We start from the raw sequence: 17,120 nt of genomic DNA, 5'->3' as shown, positions 1-17,120 counted from the left end.
TATATTTAATTACAAATAATTTTTAAAATATGTATTTATTTTAAAATTTTAAAATAAGTTACATCGTTTATGTAAAGATAAATAAATTTTCATATTCTAAATCTAAATACTTATTTTAAAAATTATTTTAAATTGTTTTACATCGTCTTGTGTGTTCAGAATTAATTTCAAAATATAATACATAAATTTTGAGGGGTCACATGCGGTAAAGTAGCTGTTAGGAACTAATATACACACTGTTACCTCTCAAATAGTTAAAGTTAACGGCTGTTTTTAACGGAGGGTTACAAACCGAAAGCAAAATGAAACTTAGGGTTACAAACTGTCATGTTTCAAAGTGTGGGGTCTGATTTGCTAATCAGCCAAAATGTGGGGTTACAAAGTGCAATAAGCTCATATTATTATATGATGTTTTGCAAATGATTTGCACGGCCCCGACTAGCAATAGTATGCGTCCGCCCCCGGAGACGATAATGTATACAGATTTTAAACGGTTCGTTTGAAATAACCAGCCGAGCCGAGTTTAACTCATTTTGTAACAAACTGAATTTTTAGCTTTTTTTTTGGCGAGACGAGACAAGCCGCCGGCCTGGGTTCTTTTGGCTACCTCTACATGCAACTCAGAACTGATTTCTTATAAAATCGTTTTAATACGAGCGCTCAGAACTTGTATCAGACAAGGGGTTAAAAAGAGTATTCGGATTTGGAGCTCACCATTAAATCAAGGGGCACCAGCCTCTCTAGAGCAACACCGAGAAATCAATCGAAAAAACTTACCGGAAGAAAACACCGCTCCATCGTGAAACACACCGCCTCTCTCTGGGTCTTCAAGGACAGCGAGATGGTCCAAACGCCACATCTCCTCCGTCCCCGGCGTCTACAAGATCTTTCATGAGATTCTCGTCAATTCGGTTGATAACAAGCACCGAGGCTCCAAAATGGACTCGATTAAGGTCGTCATCAATGTCGACAACACTTGAATTTAATTACTGTGTATAATAATGGCTATGGCGTCCCTGTGGTGATCCACAAGGAGGAGCAGGGTGTATGTGCCTGAATTGATCTTCGGACACTTGTTGACCGGTGGTAATTATGATGAAAATGAGAAGAAGACCCCGGGGAGGAATGGCTATGGAGCTAAGCTGGCCAATATTTCCTCCACGGAGTTTGTTATCGAGGCGGCGGAAGAGGTTGAAGAAGTATAAGCAGGTATGGTGGTTACTGTTTTTGTGTCAGGTTGATTTGGTTTTTGTTTAGTTAGGCCTTTTGTTTAGCTTGATTTTTTTTTGTTTAATTAGGGCTTTTGTGTCGATTGATTTGTTTTTTTTGTTTAATTAGGGCTTTTGTGTTGATTAATTAGGGTTCATTCATTCTGGCCATTATTGCTAAAAGTTCCTGATTTCATGATAGAATTTTTAACCCCAATTGTGAAGGTTTGCAGTTTACGCTGAAACTAGATAACAACCATGTTTACGTATTAATTACCAAATTTGTGAACGATTTTTACGATTCCCCCTGGACAGGCTACCGAAAAACAAGACTTTTTCATTTTTGTTAGCCTGTACAGGAGAATCGTGGAACACATATTCATAATTAATCAAGATGGAGAAAATCGTTCAAAAATTTGGCAATTAATACGTAAATATGGTTGTTTATCCTGTTTGCTAACCTTCAAAATTGGTGTTATGAATTCTATGATGAAAATTAGAAGGAAAGATTGGGGGATGCTCCACTTGGCTGGACAATAAAATACTACAAGGTTTGTTTCTTTTACAATGCATGTACGGTATTGCTATTGTACCAGGGGCTGGGAACTAGCGATACAGCTGAATCAAATCAATATTTTAAGGACCTTGGAAAACACGGGAAGGATTTTATATGGGTTGATGGTGATGCAATTTTGCTTGCCTTTGGTAAGAAAAAGATTGAGGCAGGAAAGAATTGGTTAAGGCAGTTTAAGGTTAGGTCTACAATTTTATAAGTGATTTGTGATCTTTTATGATGATCATTATATTAGCTCCTTCATATTTTCCTGTTCCAGCTTGGTACTTTCTTGGATCAGAATGAGAAGCGCGATCGAATATTTACTGGAAATTCTTTTAGTCACTTCTTGTTTACTGATTATGAACTTCTTTAGAAGAAAATGTTCAAGAAGTAGCGAATCCCAAAGGCAAAGCTGGACCAAAAAAAGCTCCTGCTAAAAAGGTTGGATATCAGAGCTAATGTCACAATTTGCACTTTTCTTTGTACGAATGCATTTTATGGCGTGCATCCCGAATGCACTTTTCAGAGCTAATATCATCTTAATTTCTTTGCCTCAATCTATGTCATAAGAATGCATACATCTGCCTGTATATAACATACCTCATTTTTTTTTATTTCAAACACACACACACACACATCTGCCTGTGTGTGTGTGTATTTCTGCATATAAAGCCAAAATCTGTTTAAGTTTGACTAAACAGAGGGCATAATTGAAAATACTGAGGTGTTGTCATCAGTTGTGAGTGTCACTTAACTGCTAATCTAATGTAGGTTAGGAGTTTAGTGAAGGCAAGTTACACTTTGGTGGGGAATCAATTTTTTATCAAAATCTTAGAATGAGATTAGTTTATATCTAAATTTAATATTGTTCTAGAGTTAATAGAGAGAATCTTGATTCTAGACTGAACATGCGTTCTTCACTTGGAGACACCTCGTGAAATCACATAGGCAAATATGTATTTTATGAATGGTCTATTGCAATTTATTCTAAGTTGATCCTCATTTCTTAAATGTGATGTGTAGACATACATTCTGTTTAGTGTCGCAGGCCCTAAACCCTCTTTGTATTTTTCATTTATGTAGTTTCTTTGTCAAATGCCCATTGATTGTGTGTGTCTTCCACTAAAATCTTATGTAAGTTTAGATATTTGATCAAGTTCGAGGGAGTGAGATTTATTAGTTTTATTCCTTGATTTATCCACCAAAAGGTATGCTAATTTATATACACAAGTAAAACTAAAGGAAATTAGTTATTCCAGTTTTTTCTTCACACTCTCCAACGAGGCCAGCCTGAGATTTTGAATAGTGGTATATTATATCCTCCAATATTCTGTGAAGGTATATGTTACAGTTCTTTGACTAATTTGATATGTTTATAATATCTGAGATTAGCGAAATACTATTGCAGCAGTGGATGATAGACATATATCTAGATGGACTTAGGTTTCGACTTATAATGTAGGTTTCAAATCCAGTATATCTGTGGTCAGAGTGTTCTGATTTCTAATTCTGGCTTGTAGAAGCTAACGTCACCGACCGTATGATACCATTTATTTGTGTTAATGCAACGAGGCCACAATGAGGGAAAAATAATACCACAAAAGACAAAAACATGCAGAGATTTAGTAGAATGAGCAACTGCCCTCCAAAAAATTTAATATTCAAATTAAAATATTATACTATCGCCTACTAACTCTGAAGAAGTTGAGGGTGCGCAGACACATATGCTGGCCCAAAGGTAGCTCCGCCCCCGTATGTCTGTATGTGCTTTTCCAGTTTTGTTTGATATGTATATGCAAAATAAATCTACATCTTGTACTTATTTAGTTAGTTTGATGAAATATTTGAAATCCAATTCTCTGGTCATAATTGTTTGTTCTAATTCTCTGAAAGTGTGTGATTTTTGATCCAAGGCTCGAATGTGATTCATTTATACGCATTATATACGCAATACAATAAACCATTGTTTTTTTTTTCAATTCTAGTGTGCTGAGATCTTTTCCTTTCGCCATTGAAAGCGGGTTATTGGATGATTGTCGACTGCACTAGCCTTGTGTTTTCTGTAGCAAAACTCAATCTGTGAGAAGAACGACACAAGGCATGCCAATCACACTTTGTGACATTAATGTAAGCATGGTTTATGCGAATAATGTACAATGGTAGGAAATTGTTGGAATGTTCATTGCATTATGTCTCTTTTGTTTGAAAGCTCAAACTTGACAATTCAAGTTAGTTGAACTTTGTGGAACCTTAATTGCTGACTCTGAATCTAATAGGGTGAGCAGCAGTAATCTTTACCTGTACATTTTTGTTGAGCAACAATAGTCCTTACTCCTTACCCATACAATTATCTTCGGAACTGTATTTCAGGTTTTTGCTTGAAGAAGGATCTCTGCTTTGATATCCTTCAAATTTCGGAGGAGAAGCAAGATCTAGCGAAGGTGCAAAAACTGTGACATAGGTAATGCAATCTCTGTTTCATTTTTATTACTGTTACCAAATTTGTTCATGCTCATCTGACTTTATTTTACCGGTCTGGAATAGTCGTGGGACTAAAAATAAACGACCTTGGCTGTCTACGATCAATGTTGACCGAGCCTGTACAAAATAATATAATAATAAAATCCAAGTATCCTGTTTGGAGCATCAATTAGGGATATAGGCACACCTAATTCAAGTAAGGTGCATATACTTTCTTTGTTTAAAATTATTACAGTGACCATATAATGCAGTAATCAAGCTAGAATAGATATCTGTAGCGGAAAACGTTGGTTTCGTACATGCTGATCTACTGAAATCAGTTTTTTTTTCCAGCAGAACTGGATATACAAAAGACTTGGTGCTGATTATCCCCTAAAATATGAAAGTTAGAAGAAGTTATTTTTTAGGCCAAGTGGCCAACGGAGCTAATAGAAGGATCAACTGTAATCATTATAAGAACCTAAGCTTCATTTTTTTGGAGCAGCACTGGAAGTTAAATTATTCTTAAAAGCACAAAAAAAAACAAATATAAGAAACTATTGTAGATTGGATAGAGTCATGTAGTTATCTCCCTGCATAGGTAGTGCAGTGTATATAAAATAGATCCTCAAACATCACATGTGGGTTTAGTACATTTTAGAGCTAAATCAATAGGATCTCTTTACCATTATTTCGTAAGCGCAAAACTCTCTTTCCAATTTAAACATTTTAAAACTTTAAACATGTTTTGAAATAGTTTCTACTTTCTACCTCTTTACAAATTTTTTCTAAAAAGATCAATGAATGAGATTCTTTTGTGCTTATTCAGGCTGCACTGGTGAATTTAATAGAGGCAATCTCAATGGCTAGTTCAGTTTTAAAGTTCCTACCAATATTTGCTTCCCTTGTGTTTATATATGTTCTCAAGTCTTAACAATTTAAGAGGTTGTGGGATGTCTGCCGTGTCTGCGCTTGCCAAAGAAGACTACAGCTTTTGTTCCATATATTGATGTTTTCTTTGCAGTTTATTATGGAATCCAGCCTTCGTTTAAATACACTTATGTTTTCTTGCAGTTTAACATTGGAAATTCTGAACATATTGATAATGGAATAGATAGTGAAAATCAATTCATAAATTGATTGCATGTGATGTATTGTGAGATATAATGCTAAATCTGATTTCTGTATGGATTTAAAGTTTAGGTTGAAATGATTTTATGTGTTGTCTAATGATAGGAGATTGTGGATTGTCTGGGATGCTTTGTATTCATCAGATCTATTTACTAGAGCCATTGGAATTACAGGAACATACCTTGATCACTTGATGCTCCTGTCATCTCAATGGTTCTAGTAAATGGAGGTGAAGGAATAGGAACAGGTTGGAGCACATATGTGCCGAACTACAATCCAAGAGATATTGCTGCTAATATAAGACAGTTGCTTAAAGGGGATACAAGGCAGCCAATGGATCCATGGTACAAAGGATTTAGTGGAACTATTGAGAAATCTGCAACAAAGAAAGCTGGAGCAGGCTACACTGTCAGTTGGCTGAATTAAATAATAGACTGCACGCAGGGTTTATTATGCTAGTGTAATGTAGTCATCAATCTATCGTTCAACATATTACCAACAAAACAATTCTTTAATATTTAATTCAATGATCATAATCTTTTTATTTATGTTATTTATTAATTGAATGATAACAAATGTCACTATGTTTCAGTAGTAATATTAAGTGTGTAAATCTGGAAAGAGAATAAAATGAATATGATTATTAGAAATTCTCCTGATTAGGCAAGGTACTGATAAGAAATTGTAAGGCGGCAAAAAATATCAATGAAAGCGTAACATTCGATATTTTAAAGTGATGGAGATTGGAGTTGATGATCCTTGTTAATTAGTTATAAGTTGCTCAAGTGAACTCATTAGTGACATAAGTGTGGGATAAACATACAATTTAAGTTCTTGAGCATATGAAATTGAGAAGAGAAGATGGAGGGCATTAAGAGCCGTATTAAAACATTACACTACTAAAACATGACTCTACTAAAATTAGTAGAGTCATTGCGGTTACTATGATGTTATTTTAGATAACAAATTCAAATTAAACTATGAACTATTGCGGTTACTATGATGTAACATTAAACTATGAATTATTGTGGTTACTATGATGTTATTTTAGGTAACAAATTCAAATTAAATTAGTTTCTGAGTTAGTGTCCCGTCTTTACTAAATTTTTCATAAGTTGGATGCTAAGTTTATGATCAGCAGTGCCATGTAATAGCTAGAAGAATGCAGTTCCGCTTAGCAAAAGGTCGAATTTTTTTATCTCTCTGATAAACTGTCCAAGTTGTTAAGCGTTATAAATTTGGTTTTCTTGGTTGGTTAAGATTACTGTTATCTCTCTGAACCTTGTCGGGATCTGTTTCCTGTTTTTGTATAACGCATCATGGTCATGCGTGTCATTGTTTTAATTATGTTGTTAATCCATCACTCGCAACCAAGGACTACATTTACAACCTTGTTTGACATAATGTACAGAGTAAGCAAAGCCTGACTTGGATTAACAAGCAGCATCGACGTTTCTTCTAGTATGTTTAGAATTTATGCCAGTTGACTTGGGAGCAAGGAATAACTTTCAAATTTATGCCAGACACAACGTTTCAGCTACAACGATATACTATTGACTCTGAATAATGTATTTACAGTAAGATTTATCTAGTTCTCTGCATACATCAAGACCACATATTGCTGAAGTAGGTGCAGAAGATAGAGGAGGGAGACTGGGAGAGTGGACCAACTTATTATCACTATTCTCTATCAAGAATCTACCACTTACATTATCATCCACATAAGAGTATCAGTAGTGGAATCAAACATAATACTGCCTATGTCATATGTATGTCCTAAGGCTTTCAAAGTTTAAATGTTGACAAGTCCAACATACTACAGGCATATATAGCCCAAAGAGGGTACATTGTTGCTGCTAAATTTTCTCAACAATGGGTCATTCTAACTCATATATGCTATACATTGTTCTTTTTGTTTTACCTTACTCTGCACTTTCTCAAGGCAACGGAATCATATCAGTAGGCTCGTCTATAACAGATGCAGACAAATCCATATCGTGGTATTCACCTTCTGGTGATTTTGCATTCGGGTTTCTGAAAGTCCTGGAAAAGGATCAGTTCTTGTTATCCATTTGGTATGCTAAAATTCCTGACAAAACTACCGTCTGGTATGTAAATGATGGCACTACCGTCCCTGCTGGTTCCAAAGTGCAGCTGACTGATGACCGTGGATTAGTCCTCACTGATACTCAAGGCAAGGAGCTATGGAAATCTGAGCCATACTCTGGTATTGCTTCCAATGGCGTTTTTAAAGATACAGGAAATTTTGTGATTGTAGGGAGTGATTCTACAATCCTATGGGATACCTTTAGCAATCCTACTGATACCCTTTTGCCCACTCAGACTCTGGAGGTATATGGCACGCTTTACTCTCACCTGACTGAAAATAACTTCTCTAGAGGAAGATTTCAGTTACGGTTACTTAATGATGGGAATCTTGTGCTAAATACCAGAGATGTAATTTCTAATAATCCCTACGATACGTACTATAGTAGTGATACTGCTGATACAATTCCAAGTAACCGCGGCTACCAGGTAAAATTTAACGAGACGGGCTATATTTATATTTTGGGCAGCAATGGTGCTATAGTTAAAATTATTACAAACAGAGCAGTTCCATCAACAGGTTACTATCATAGAGCAACTCTGAACATTGATGGTGTTCTTGTCCAGTATTATCACCCCAAGGTTTTCTCTGGTGCATCTAAGTGGACTACTGTTCTGCAAATCCCTGACAACATATGCCTTGCTATTCTTGGTAACCTTGGAAGTGGAGCTTGTGGATTTAATAACGTCTGCAGTCTTGACGATGCTGGAAGAGCGGTTTGTGAATGCCCAGAGAGTTATTCACTACTTGATCCAAATGATAAACGGGGAAGTTGCAAGCCAAACTATACCCAAAACTGTGATCACAGTGGTTCTAGTGAAGATCTATATGATTTTGTGGAGGTCATTGACACAGACTGGCCACTTTCGGATTATGAGCAGCTGAAGCCTGTTACTGAATTGGAGTGTAAAAGACAGTGTTTAGATGATTGTTTTTGTGCTGTTGCAATTTATCTAGATGACCAAGGTAGCTGTTGGAAGAAGAAGCTACCTCTCTCAAATGGGAGGAAAGACAAGAGTGTTAACCGCAAGGGGTTTCTTAAATTTAACAAAGTACATTGATCCTTGTGGCTTATTAATCTCTTAGCTGCTTTCGAATTCTTCCAAAAGCCACAAAGCTATAAAACAGAAATAAAATTATCTTGTTAATAACTTCTTCCACCATGGAGCATACTGGAATCTTGTTTTATGTATAAACAGGCGCATATTGTTTTGCAACAGATATTCAGTTGCATTTTATAAATCTATCAGTTATCTAGAAGGTTTTCTTTTGCTTTTTAAAATTTTATCCCATGTGACAGATATGATCCATAGTTGCTTGCAGTGTTATGAGTCTGGTACAGAAAAAGCAGTCATTTGCTAATATTCAAATCAACACAGTGTAAAATTTGGCGTTTTCAGGCGACAAATCCATAAAAAGTGACTAAATCTAGTACGACGAGATGAGATCCTTACCTGAGTTTGCAAGTTTAAATATATACCAATTTGCTAACCACAAGAAACTTCTGCCTGAGATACCATCACCTATAAATGTGTTGGTGGGAAGAAAATTATAGCTCTATCCCACTTCTTTGGTCCTTGAAAATTTATCATTAAATTTTTTTCAAGGTTAGTCCGATGGAAAAACTACTGCATCTGTTAGAGAGCTCAGCAAGCATGCATACAAGCCTCAGGTTGTGTCGTTCGGGCTTTTTCACTATGGTCAGCCACATTTAAAGCCAATGGAAGTGCATAAGGAGAGGGCTTTTCTTTTCTTTTTGAAAAGATCAAATTTGTGTTGGGCCGCGCAACACCCATAACTCCGCATTAGTATGATATTGTCCGCTTTGGGCCGTGGCCAAGCCCGCACGGATTTGCTTTCGGGCTCCTCCCAAAAGGCCTCATACTAATGGAGTTCTTTGGCTGCTTATATTCAAGATAAATCTTCTTTATCTTTTCGATGTGGGACTTGGGTTGACACCCACCCCTCAATCCAAGAACCACCAATCTTGTGACCCTTATACCGCCGCTACTCATCGGTTCCTCATCTTGCGGGACACGCCGTCCGATCTTAACCTCGCTCTGATACCACTTGTTGGGCCGCGCAACACCCATAACTCCGCATTAGTATGATATTGTCCGCTTTGGGCCGTGGCCAAGCCCGCACGGATTTGCTTTCGGGCTCCTCCCAAAAGGCCTAATACTAATGGAGTTCTTTGGCTGCTTATATTCAAGATAAATCTTCTTTATCTTTTCGATGTGGGACTTGGGTTGACACCCACTCAACAATTTGCCCCTGCAGAGCTACATTGATGCATTAGTCCCTGTGGTGCAGGATTTGAAGGACTCGTATGATTCTCTGGACGCGGTGTGGCAGCAAGACACTGAAGCCTTTTTGCACTTGATGATTCTTGATGGCTGTTTTATGCTTGAAATTCTGCGCATGTCAGACAGAATTAACGGCTATCAACATCAGTATTCATGGAAAGATATTGGTGCAGAGTATGCTCTCAACGATCCGATTTTCAGCAATCATGGATTCTTGTATATCATGCCATACATTAAAAGGGATATGCTGATGCTTGAAAATCAGCTGCCCATGCTGCTGCTGAAAACCCTGCTTGCAGTTCAAAATGAAGGAACAATGGTACGTAACCGTAATTACTCATAACTTAATTACGTACTAATGCTAGCAGCAGATTTCTCATCATACATTGCTTCATTTGTGGATTCTGATATGTGAAAATAAACGCTATGATTCAACTTTTTTACTAACATTTTGCACATAATTCTTGAATCAACATGTGTTCAATTAAAACGAGTAGCTTCACATATACTCCCTTTGTTAGGATATAATAGTCGTTTGACTTTTTTTCACGTACTTTTAAGAGCTTTGACCACACACTTGAAAAAAGTCAAGAGACTATTATATCCTAACATTAATGTTGCAGCAGAAGGAGTTTCTCAACTACCACATTCTTAAGTTCTACACTCCAAATTTGCTTGTCCGCGGCATGGGGGACTGCCTGCACGTACTGGACGTGTACAGGCGCAACTTAATTTTAGGTGATGGTGATGGAATAGTTGAAGATCCAATCCCTTGTAACTCTGATATCAAAGACGAGTACGAGATAATGTGGTCTGCAACCGAGCTCCACAATGCAGGAATCCAGTTAAAGAAAAGCAAAAGCTCTAGCCTTAAGGACATCAGATTCACCAGTAGCGGGGTTCTAAGAATTCCTCGTATCATAATCGACGATACCACAGAATCAATGTTCCTGAACCTGATAGCTTTCGAAAGATTACACGTTGGTGCTGGAAACGAAGTGACTTCTTACATTTTCCTTATGGGCAACATTATCGACAATACTAGAGATGTCAGCCTTCTGACCTTGAACGGTATCATCCAAAACGCAATTGGAGGCAACAAAGCCGCGGCTAAATTGTTTAACTCACTTTGCAAGGATATAACACTTGATCCCAATAGTAACCTAAATCTTGTGCAGCAATGTGTTCACCATTACTGCATGAAGCCTTGGAACAAATGGCGCGCCACTCTTATGCACACCTACTTTAGTAACCCTTGGGCTATTCTCTCTGTTCTTGCAGCAATCTTTCTCAGACAATCTACACTGTGTTGCAACTGTATCAGCCTCAGTCTCCTGGCTCTCCTCCCCATACTTGAGAGTTTCTCCTGTTAACTATATGCAATTTTCATTATTTAACCTAAAGATATGTGTTAAGTGAATTTGTAAGTGTGATTTCGAGACCTGATGATCAGTTGTTTTTTTCATTAGATTCTCATTTTGTGACCTAATGATCAGGTGCATGCTTAATTTTATTGGAGTTTCATTTCGCTTCTGAAATTACTTTACTAGCAAGGTTTAACTGTCAAAGCAAATCTTATATATTCACTAGTAAGCAAACCTCCAAAGTTCACACCGATTTTCAAAAATTTAGCGAGAGTTTCAAATTTTCAGAAAAGTGATCAAATTTTGGCTATGCGGGAGTCACATTTTTAAAAACGGGATCCGTCAATGACATTTAACACAAGCCATATTTTTAAAAAGCGGAGTCGAAATTTGAATTTGAAACTGTGACCAACTTTTTGAAATATGTGTAAATTTTGCCACAATTTGAAGTTTAATCTATATAAAATATAATTTATACTTTCAATATTTTAGATTAAAAAGAAATAGCTCTCGTAGATAGAATATGTCCCCTATTATTTTATGTTCAAAACAAAGTACGTGGGTTTGCAGAAATAAATCGAAATAGGTTCCGTAAAGAATAAATTTTCTATTTTTTTTATTTTCATCAAATAAAGGAGGTTTAGTAAATGGAGTATGGCTTTTTTTTTAATCAAATTCATAACTATTTTTATTTTAATTAAAATATAATTGATAAGTCATTAATAAACATTTTTATTTTTATTGAAATGAAAATCTTGATTTTAATTATGTATAAATTGGTATATAAATTATTAGAAATATTATTTATAAAATAAATCAAATAATAATATATAATATGTATACATTAAATTATAAATATATTTTTTAAATCACCTGTACATCAAACGAATTATAAGATTAAAAAAAAAGATTAAACATGTATTTAAAAAAAAAAATCCGTGCATCACGAGGCTGACGAGCTGGTACATATCAAATCTGAGATGGATCTGAGATGGCGGTCATGGGCACAATCCAGAATCATGCTGAAGTTGACCATAATCTTAAGAAAAACGCGTGGGAATTCAAAACCGTCATGGAATCTTCCTTGTAAATAGTAGTGGTAGTACAAAACTGAAATTCTTATCTCTATTCCGTTTATAAAGCAGCTCACCTCGCACTCCCCGTTCCATGTCATACACGTGCCTGTGCCAATATGCTGAAAATGTTATCAATAATGATTAGGGATGGCAGTTTCACCCGACCCGATGGATACCCGACCCGTTCCGACCCGATTGGGTCTACCCGAACCCGATTTTTTTGGATCCGGATCCGGATCTGGATCTTATTTTTAGACCCGAAAGAGTTTGGATCTGGATCTGGATCTCAGGTATTCCGAACCGAGACCCGACCCGAAACCCGAAACCCGATCCAAACCCGAAACCCGATAAAAACCCGATACAAAATATTATTTATATATATATATATATATATATTATGTGTTTAATGTAAAGTATATATATTGAAATATTATGAATTATTAGGTATGAATATTAAAATTTTACTTAATTTTATATGCCCAATACCGAACTTATATTCATTTCATCAATATTTTTCTCAGTTATTGTGCATTAAAAAATCCAAATATAATAAAAATATAAAATATAAATGATAAGTTGAATTATTGTATACAACTAAGTTAACATGTTTCACGTGTTTATTGTATTAGACGAAACTTGTAAAACCCTTTTTTATGTTCCTAAATTTTAAAAAAATCAATCATCACATTTTTTTTATAGATATATATTTTTTATTTTTTTCAATTTTATTTTTTAAATACCCGAATTAGACCCGAACCCGAACCGAAACCCGAAAAAACCCGACGGATCGGATCTGGATCTTCAGTTTCCAGACCCGGACCCGAACCCGAACCGACCCGAAATATAATGGATCGGGTCTGGATCTTAAGAAACCCGATCCGACCCGACCCGTTGCCATCCCTAATAATGATAGTCAACTTAATCGATAATTGTACAAAATAAAAATTAATAAAAAATCAATAATTAAAAATTTGATCAATTTAATTAGGTATTGTTTGGTGGTGTTGTTATAGACAGCAACAATAAATTTTTCCTGAAAAACAGGTGAAAAACTGTTTGATAAATGTAAAAACAGCTTTTACGAGCAACAACTTAAAAAAAAAACAGGTCTTTTCATGTTTTTCAACTTTTGCACAAAGCTCTTACAGATTTCAATATTAAATCTCACTAAAAATATTATTTTATATTAGAATTCAAAATAATCACATATCAAAAAAATTACCGAACAATTATCTGATTTCTACTACCAACACGTTTTTACCTAACATTTTTTCTGAGAGCACAATATGTAAAGCACCCCAAACGGACCTTTAATTACAAAATAACAGTTAATCGATAATAAATGATATTAATGAGAAACTTAGGGTCTGTTTGGGAGTGCTGTTAAAAATTGCTGTGCTATTAGAAAAAGTGCTGGTAAAATAAGTGATGTTGTCGAAATCAGATAACTGTTTGGTATTTTTTTTTGATATTTACTTATTTTGAGTTATAATATAAAAAAAATAATGTTTTTGGTGAGGTTTTATAATGAAATTTATAACAGCATTCTGCAAAAGCTGAAAAGCAGCTTTTTCCAAAAACATGGGAGGACCTGCTTTTTCTAACAGCAGCTTTTCAGCTAAAAGCTGCTGTTCGGAAAAGCTGCTTTTCGATTTACCAAACAGTTTTTAACCTTCTTTTCAGTAAAAAGCTGCTGTTGCTGTCTGCAACAGCAACCCCAAACAGTACCGCCAATTTTAGTAGCAGTACAAAACTGAAACTCTTTTTTGCCTTAAGAAAGCAACTCATCTCGCCTTCCCCGTTTCACACATTTATACACACGCGTCTTCCCCATTTCATACTATAAATACACGCAAAAACACGAAAACTAAACCCACGAGCACACAGAGCAATCAGAATGTTACCCAAAAGAATAATCCTCATCCGCCACGGCGAAAGCCAAGGCAATCTCGACGGCGCAGCCTACTCGACAACTCCCGACTACAAGATCAAACTAACACAACACGGTATCGAGCAATGCAGGCTCGCGGGTCATAACATTCACAACATGTTGTCGGAGAACGGGAAGAAGAAGAACTGGAAGGTGTTCTTCTACGTGTCGCCGTATGATAGGACGAGGTCGACGTTGAGGGAGATTGGGAGGGCGTTCAAGAGGAGGGAGATGATCGGAGTGAGAGAGGAGGTGAGGATCAGAGAACAGGATTTTGGGAATTTTCAGGTGGCGGATAGGATGAAGGTGATCAAGGAGACGAGGGAGAGGTTTGGGAGGTTCTTTTATCGGTTTCCGGAGGGGGAATCGGCGGCGGATGTGTTTGATAGAGTTTCGAGTAAGTCTCCTCTCTTTAAACGTTTCTTTTTTTATTTATCTCGGGGTCGGTTACGGAAATTTAAATACTCATGCATATGTGAGACGACTTGAATGCTTGACCTACTTTGTTATATTAGTGATAAGTATGATCGTAAAATTGGGAATCTGAATTAATCGGCAGACCTGCCGATTTAGGATTTATAGGAGAATTTTATAATAAATCGGGAATTTTAAGTTAAATTGGAGTGTAATCGGTGAACTGATAAAATATTTTTTATGAAGGTAATTTGCACATTCAATTATGTACTCACTTTGCTTAAACATAGTATAAGTAAAAACAATGTAAAGATTACGAAAGTAGATTTGACACTAATGACAGCAAATTATACTTCACTTCGAAAATAAAACTAAGATTTTTCTTGTTGTTAGAGACAGATTTCTGAGACATCTATATATAGAAGTCAAGGGGGCTTGGTGACCAATTTCTTTAGGAAACGGAATTTTCATTTGCAGGGAAGTTGTTTAAACAAATGGCATTGAATGTTGCCTTAGGCACTCCGGACAAACAAATTTTGATTTGTACTTAGGTGTCATGTCTATAAATGTGAGAAAGCATAGGCGAATTTGCTGTGAAAATAACATTGCCATTAGGAAATCTCCCCTGTACATATGTTCCCCTCAAAATCCAGTGTGTGCCTGTTTGCTGGTGCCCCCCCCCCCCCCCCCCCCCCCCCCCCCAACCCCCACCACAGTATTGCTAAACAATGTTAACTGTTCCGAATTGATGCATTTGTGATGCTCTCTCAATCGGTAAATAAGCACTTTAGGTCAAGTGAATTAGGTAATAAAAAATTAATCAATTAAAAAAACAGAGAGAGAGGAGGCAGGTTTCTAACTTTGCACTAGTGCCTCTAATTCCTCCAAGGGACTCTAATTCCTCAGTCAGCTCCATTAGCTCTGATTTCTAGTGTTCTACAGGATATAGAATTTCATTGGTTTGGAAAGCCTTGAGGTTTAAACAATCTGAATTGTGTTGATAAATTGTGCACCCAAGATTAGGCTAATTTGTGCACCCAAGATTAGGCTAATTGTGACTTCTAGCTGTTCAGTTAGGTAGGCTGCATTCAACCAACTTCCCGTTAAGTATATGTAGTAGAATACAACTAAGGTAATAGAGACATCTATTATGTAAGTTTTACTTTTGGAGCAAAGCATGTGCCCAGATATAATATTGATTATTATAATATCATTTACATGATTATTATGTTAGTTTGTCTAGAAGCTTTGCAAAGTTTAAGTTAACATGCACCCCACATAGCCTATTGCCAGATTAAACAACCACCCCCGTCCCCCACCCTTTCAGTACGCAAGTGGTGGGTGTTAATCATTAGGACAATATCCTTGGGCCACTTGCTTTGCTTGCTATTCTATATAGATCTCTGCATACAGTTATCACATCTGTCGCTTGATTAAGATAAAATTGAGTCCCTAAACATGACCGGAGAATAAAGTATAATTCACATTTATACACTGGTTTCATATATATGAAATGCTTGTGCAGGTTTTCTTGAATCGCTTTGGAGGGATATAGACATGCATAGGCTCCACAATGACCCTGCTGATGACCTAAACTTTGTAATTGTATCTCATGGACTAGCTTCGCGTGTCTTCCTAATGAAGTGGTTTAAGTGGACAGTTGAACAATTTGAGTACCTAAATAATCCAGAGAATGCTGAGGTTCGAGTTATGCAGTTAGGACCTGGCGGAGAATACAGCCTAGCAATTCATCACACTGAAGAAGAGATGCTTGAATGGGGACTATCTCCAGACATGATTTCTGATCAAAAATGGCGAGCTCAAGCCCATAGGGGTGAGTGGAATGAGAACTGTCCCTGGTATCTTGATTCTTTCTTTGACCATTTATCTGATGACACTGCAGAAGATTCAGATGACAATGCAGAAAAAGTTTAGCTTGCTGAGTGATATGATTGCATAACATTTAGGACTTTAGAAATCAGTTTTGTCTGGTGAGGATTGGTTCAACTTTGCAATTTGAACAATTCATTATTTTCTGTGTATTATAACATGAAAATTTTACATTTGCCTTCATTCATAAGTACATTTGTAGCTAAATTGAAGATTCAGATTTATTTTTAAGGTACCCTGTTCGAAGATCCATGTTCTGTGGGGATATGTATCTGTTTGATTTGTATATTTGTAACTTCATATATAAAGTTTGGCTAAACAAAATAGATCATTTTAAATTATTGTCGTAAGCCTGTATACTGATCTTCACAAAAGATGCGTCATAGCCCTCTCAATCTGCTGAAGTGTTTCTTAGGATACATCATGTACATGGGTTCCCTTCCATTGTTCAATGTCTGCCCATTTGCTAATTATATGTATTGCAAAACAATGCCAAATTACTTAGAAGTTAGACCTGTTTGATGATCTCTTAATCTGTCAATAAGCCCTTTCTTTAGTTAGACTGAAATTGGTAGAATACATATAAAAAGCGAAATCACTGACAAGTCCTGTGGCGGGGATTTATCAGAAAAACAAAGACGTGGTTGTCCACCCGGAGCTCCGTTAGTATGCTCAACC

At 36.3% G+C, this 17,120-nt stretch overlaps 4 protein-coding genes across 17 annotated transcripts; all 4 read left to right on the top strand.

Moving 5' to 3' along the window:
• The first annotated feature begins 444 nt into the window (after positions 1–444).
• LOC108200175 (DNA topoisomerase 2) lies at positions 445–5,903 on the top strand. 14 transcript variants are annotated; one of them, XR_010287672.1, is made up of 6 exons: positions 445–1,209; positions 1,361–1,759; positions 1,850–1,960; positions 2,042–2,205; positions 3,750–4,041; positions 4,135–5,903. XR_010287672.1 is itself a non-coding variant. In XM_064084670.1 (6 exons), exons 1-3 carry the CDS (start codon positions 1,093–1,095, stop codon positions 2,135–2,137), a joined length of 369 nt encoding a protein of 122 aa, XP_063940740.1. In that variant the 5' UTR covers positions 445–1,092; the 3' UTR covers positions 2,138–2,205; positions 3,750–3,891; positions 4,135–4,225; positions 5,529–5,903. The 14 variants fall into 14 exon arrangements, 9 of the variants coding, with proteins under 9 accessions (XP_063940740.1, XP_063940738.1, XP_063940737.1 ...); XM_064084670.1 differs by lacking the exon at positions 1,361–1,759 and having other exon boundaries at positions 1,805–1,960; positions 3,750–3,891; positions 4,135–4,225; positions 5,529–5,903; XM_064084668.1 differs by lacking the exon at positions 1,361–1,759 and having other exon boundaries at positions 1,805–1,960; positions 3,750–3,891; positions 4,135–4,225; positions 5,461–5,903.
• Positions 5,904–7,227: 1,324 nt separating this feature from the next.
• LOC108201804 (G-type lectin S-receptor-like serine/threonine-protein kinase LECRK3) lies at positions 7,228–8,523 on the top strand. Its single transcript, XM_017370094.2, has one exon. It carries the CDS (start codon positions 7,228–7,230, stop codon positions 8,521–8,523), a length of 1,296 nt encoding a protein of 431 aa, XP_017225583.1.
• A 1,198-nt stretch (positions 8,524–9,721) lies between these two features.
• On the top strand, positions 9,722–11,325 carry LOC108201180 (UPF0481 protein At3g47200; the record flags this gene model as incomplete). The annotated part of the gene is made up of 2 exons (XM_017369476.2): positions 9,722–10,087; positions 10,392–11,325. Coding segments are annotated over 2 exons (1,116 nt in total), but the record flags the coding sequence as incomplete, so codon positions are not given.
• A 2,701-nt stretch (positions 11,326–14,026) lies between these two features.
• On the top strand, positions 14,027–16,625 carry LOC108200544 (phosphoglycerate mutase-like protein AT74). Its single transcript, XM_017368738.2, has 2 exons — positions 14,027–14,535; positions 16,078–16,625. Exons 1-2 carry the CDS (start codon positions 14,106–14,108, stop codon positions 16,485–16,487), a joined length of 840 nt encoding a protein of 279 aa, XP_017224227.1. The 5' UTR covers positions 14,027–14,105; the 3' UTR covers positions 16,488–16,625.
• The last annotated feature ends 495 nt before the right edge of the window (positions 16,626–17,120 follow it).

This window comes from Daucus carota, chromosome 9 (assembly GCF_001625215.2).
Source record: "Daucus carota subsp. sativus chromosome 9, DH1 v3.0, whole genome shotgun sequence".
NCBI classification, from domain to species: domain Eukaryota; kingdom Viridiplantae; phylum Streptophyta; class Magnoliopsida; order Apiales; family Apiaceae; genus Daucus; species Daucus carota.
The sequence above is the reverse complement of the archived record's forward strand: the minus strand, read 5'-3'. Positions and strand labels throughout refer to the sequence as shown.

Coding starts and splice junctions, on each gene's coding strand:
- LOC108200175 (XM_064084670.1), top strand. CDS start 1,093: ATGATGAAAATGAGAAGAAGACCCCGGGGAGGAATGGCTATGGAGCTA. Junction 1,210..1,804: donor GGTTGAAGAAGTATAAGCAG/GTATGGTGGTTA, acceptor CTATTGTACCAG/GGGCTGGGAACTAGCGATAC. Junction 1,961..2,041: donor ATTGGTTAAGGCAGTTTAAG/GTTAGGTCTACA, acceptor TTCCTGTTCCAG/CTTGGTACTTTCTTGGATCA.
- LOC108201804 (XM_017370094.2), top strand. CDS start 7,228: ATGGGTCATTCTAACTCATATATGCTATACATTGTTCTTTTTGTTTTA.
- LOC108200544 (XM_017368738.2), top strand. CDS start 14,106: ATGTTACCCAAAAGAATAATCCTCATCCGCCACGGCGAAAGCCAAGGC. Junction 14,536..16,077: donor TGTGTTTGATAGAGTTTCGA/GTAAGTCTCCTC, acceptor ATGCTTGTGCAG/GTTTTCTTGAATCGCTTTGG.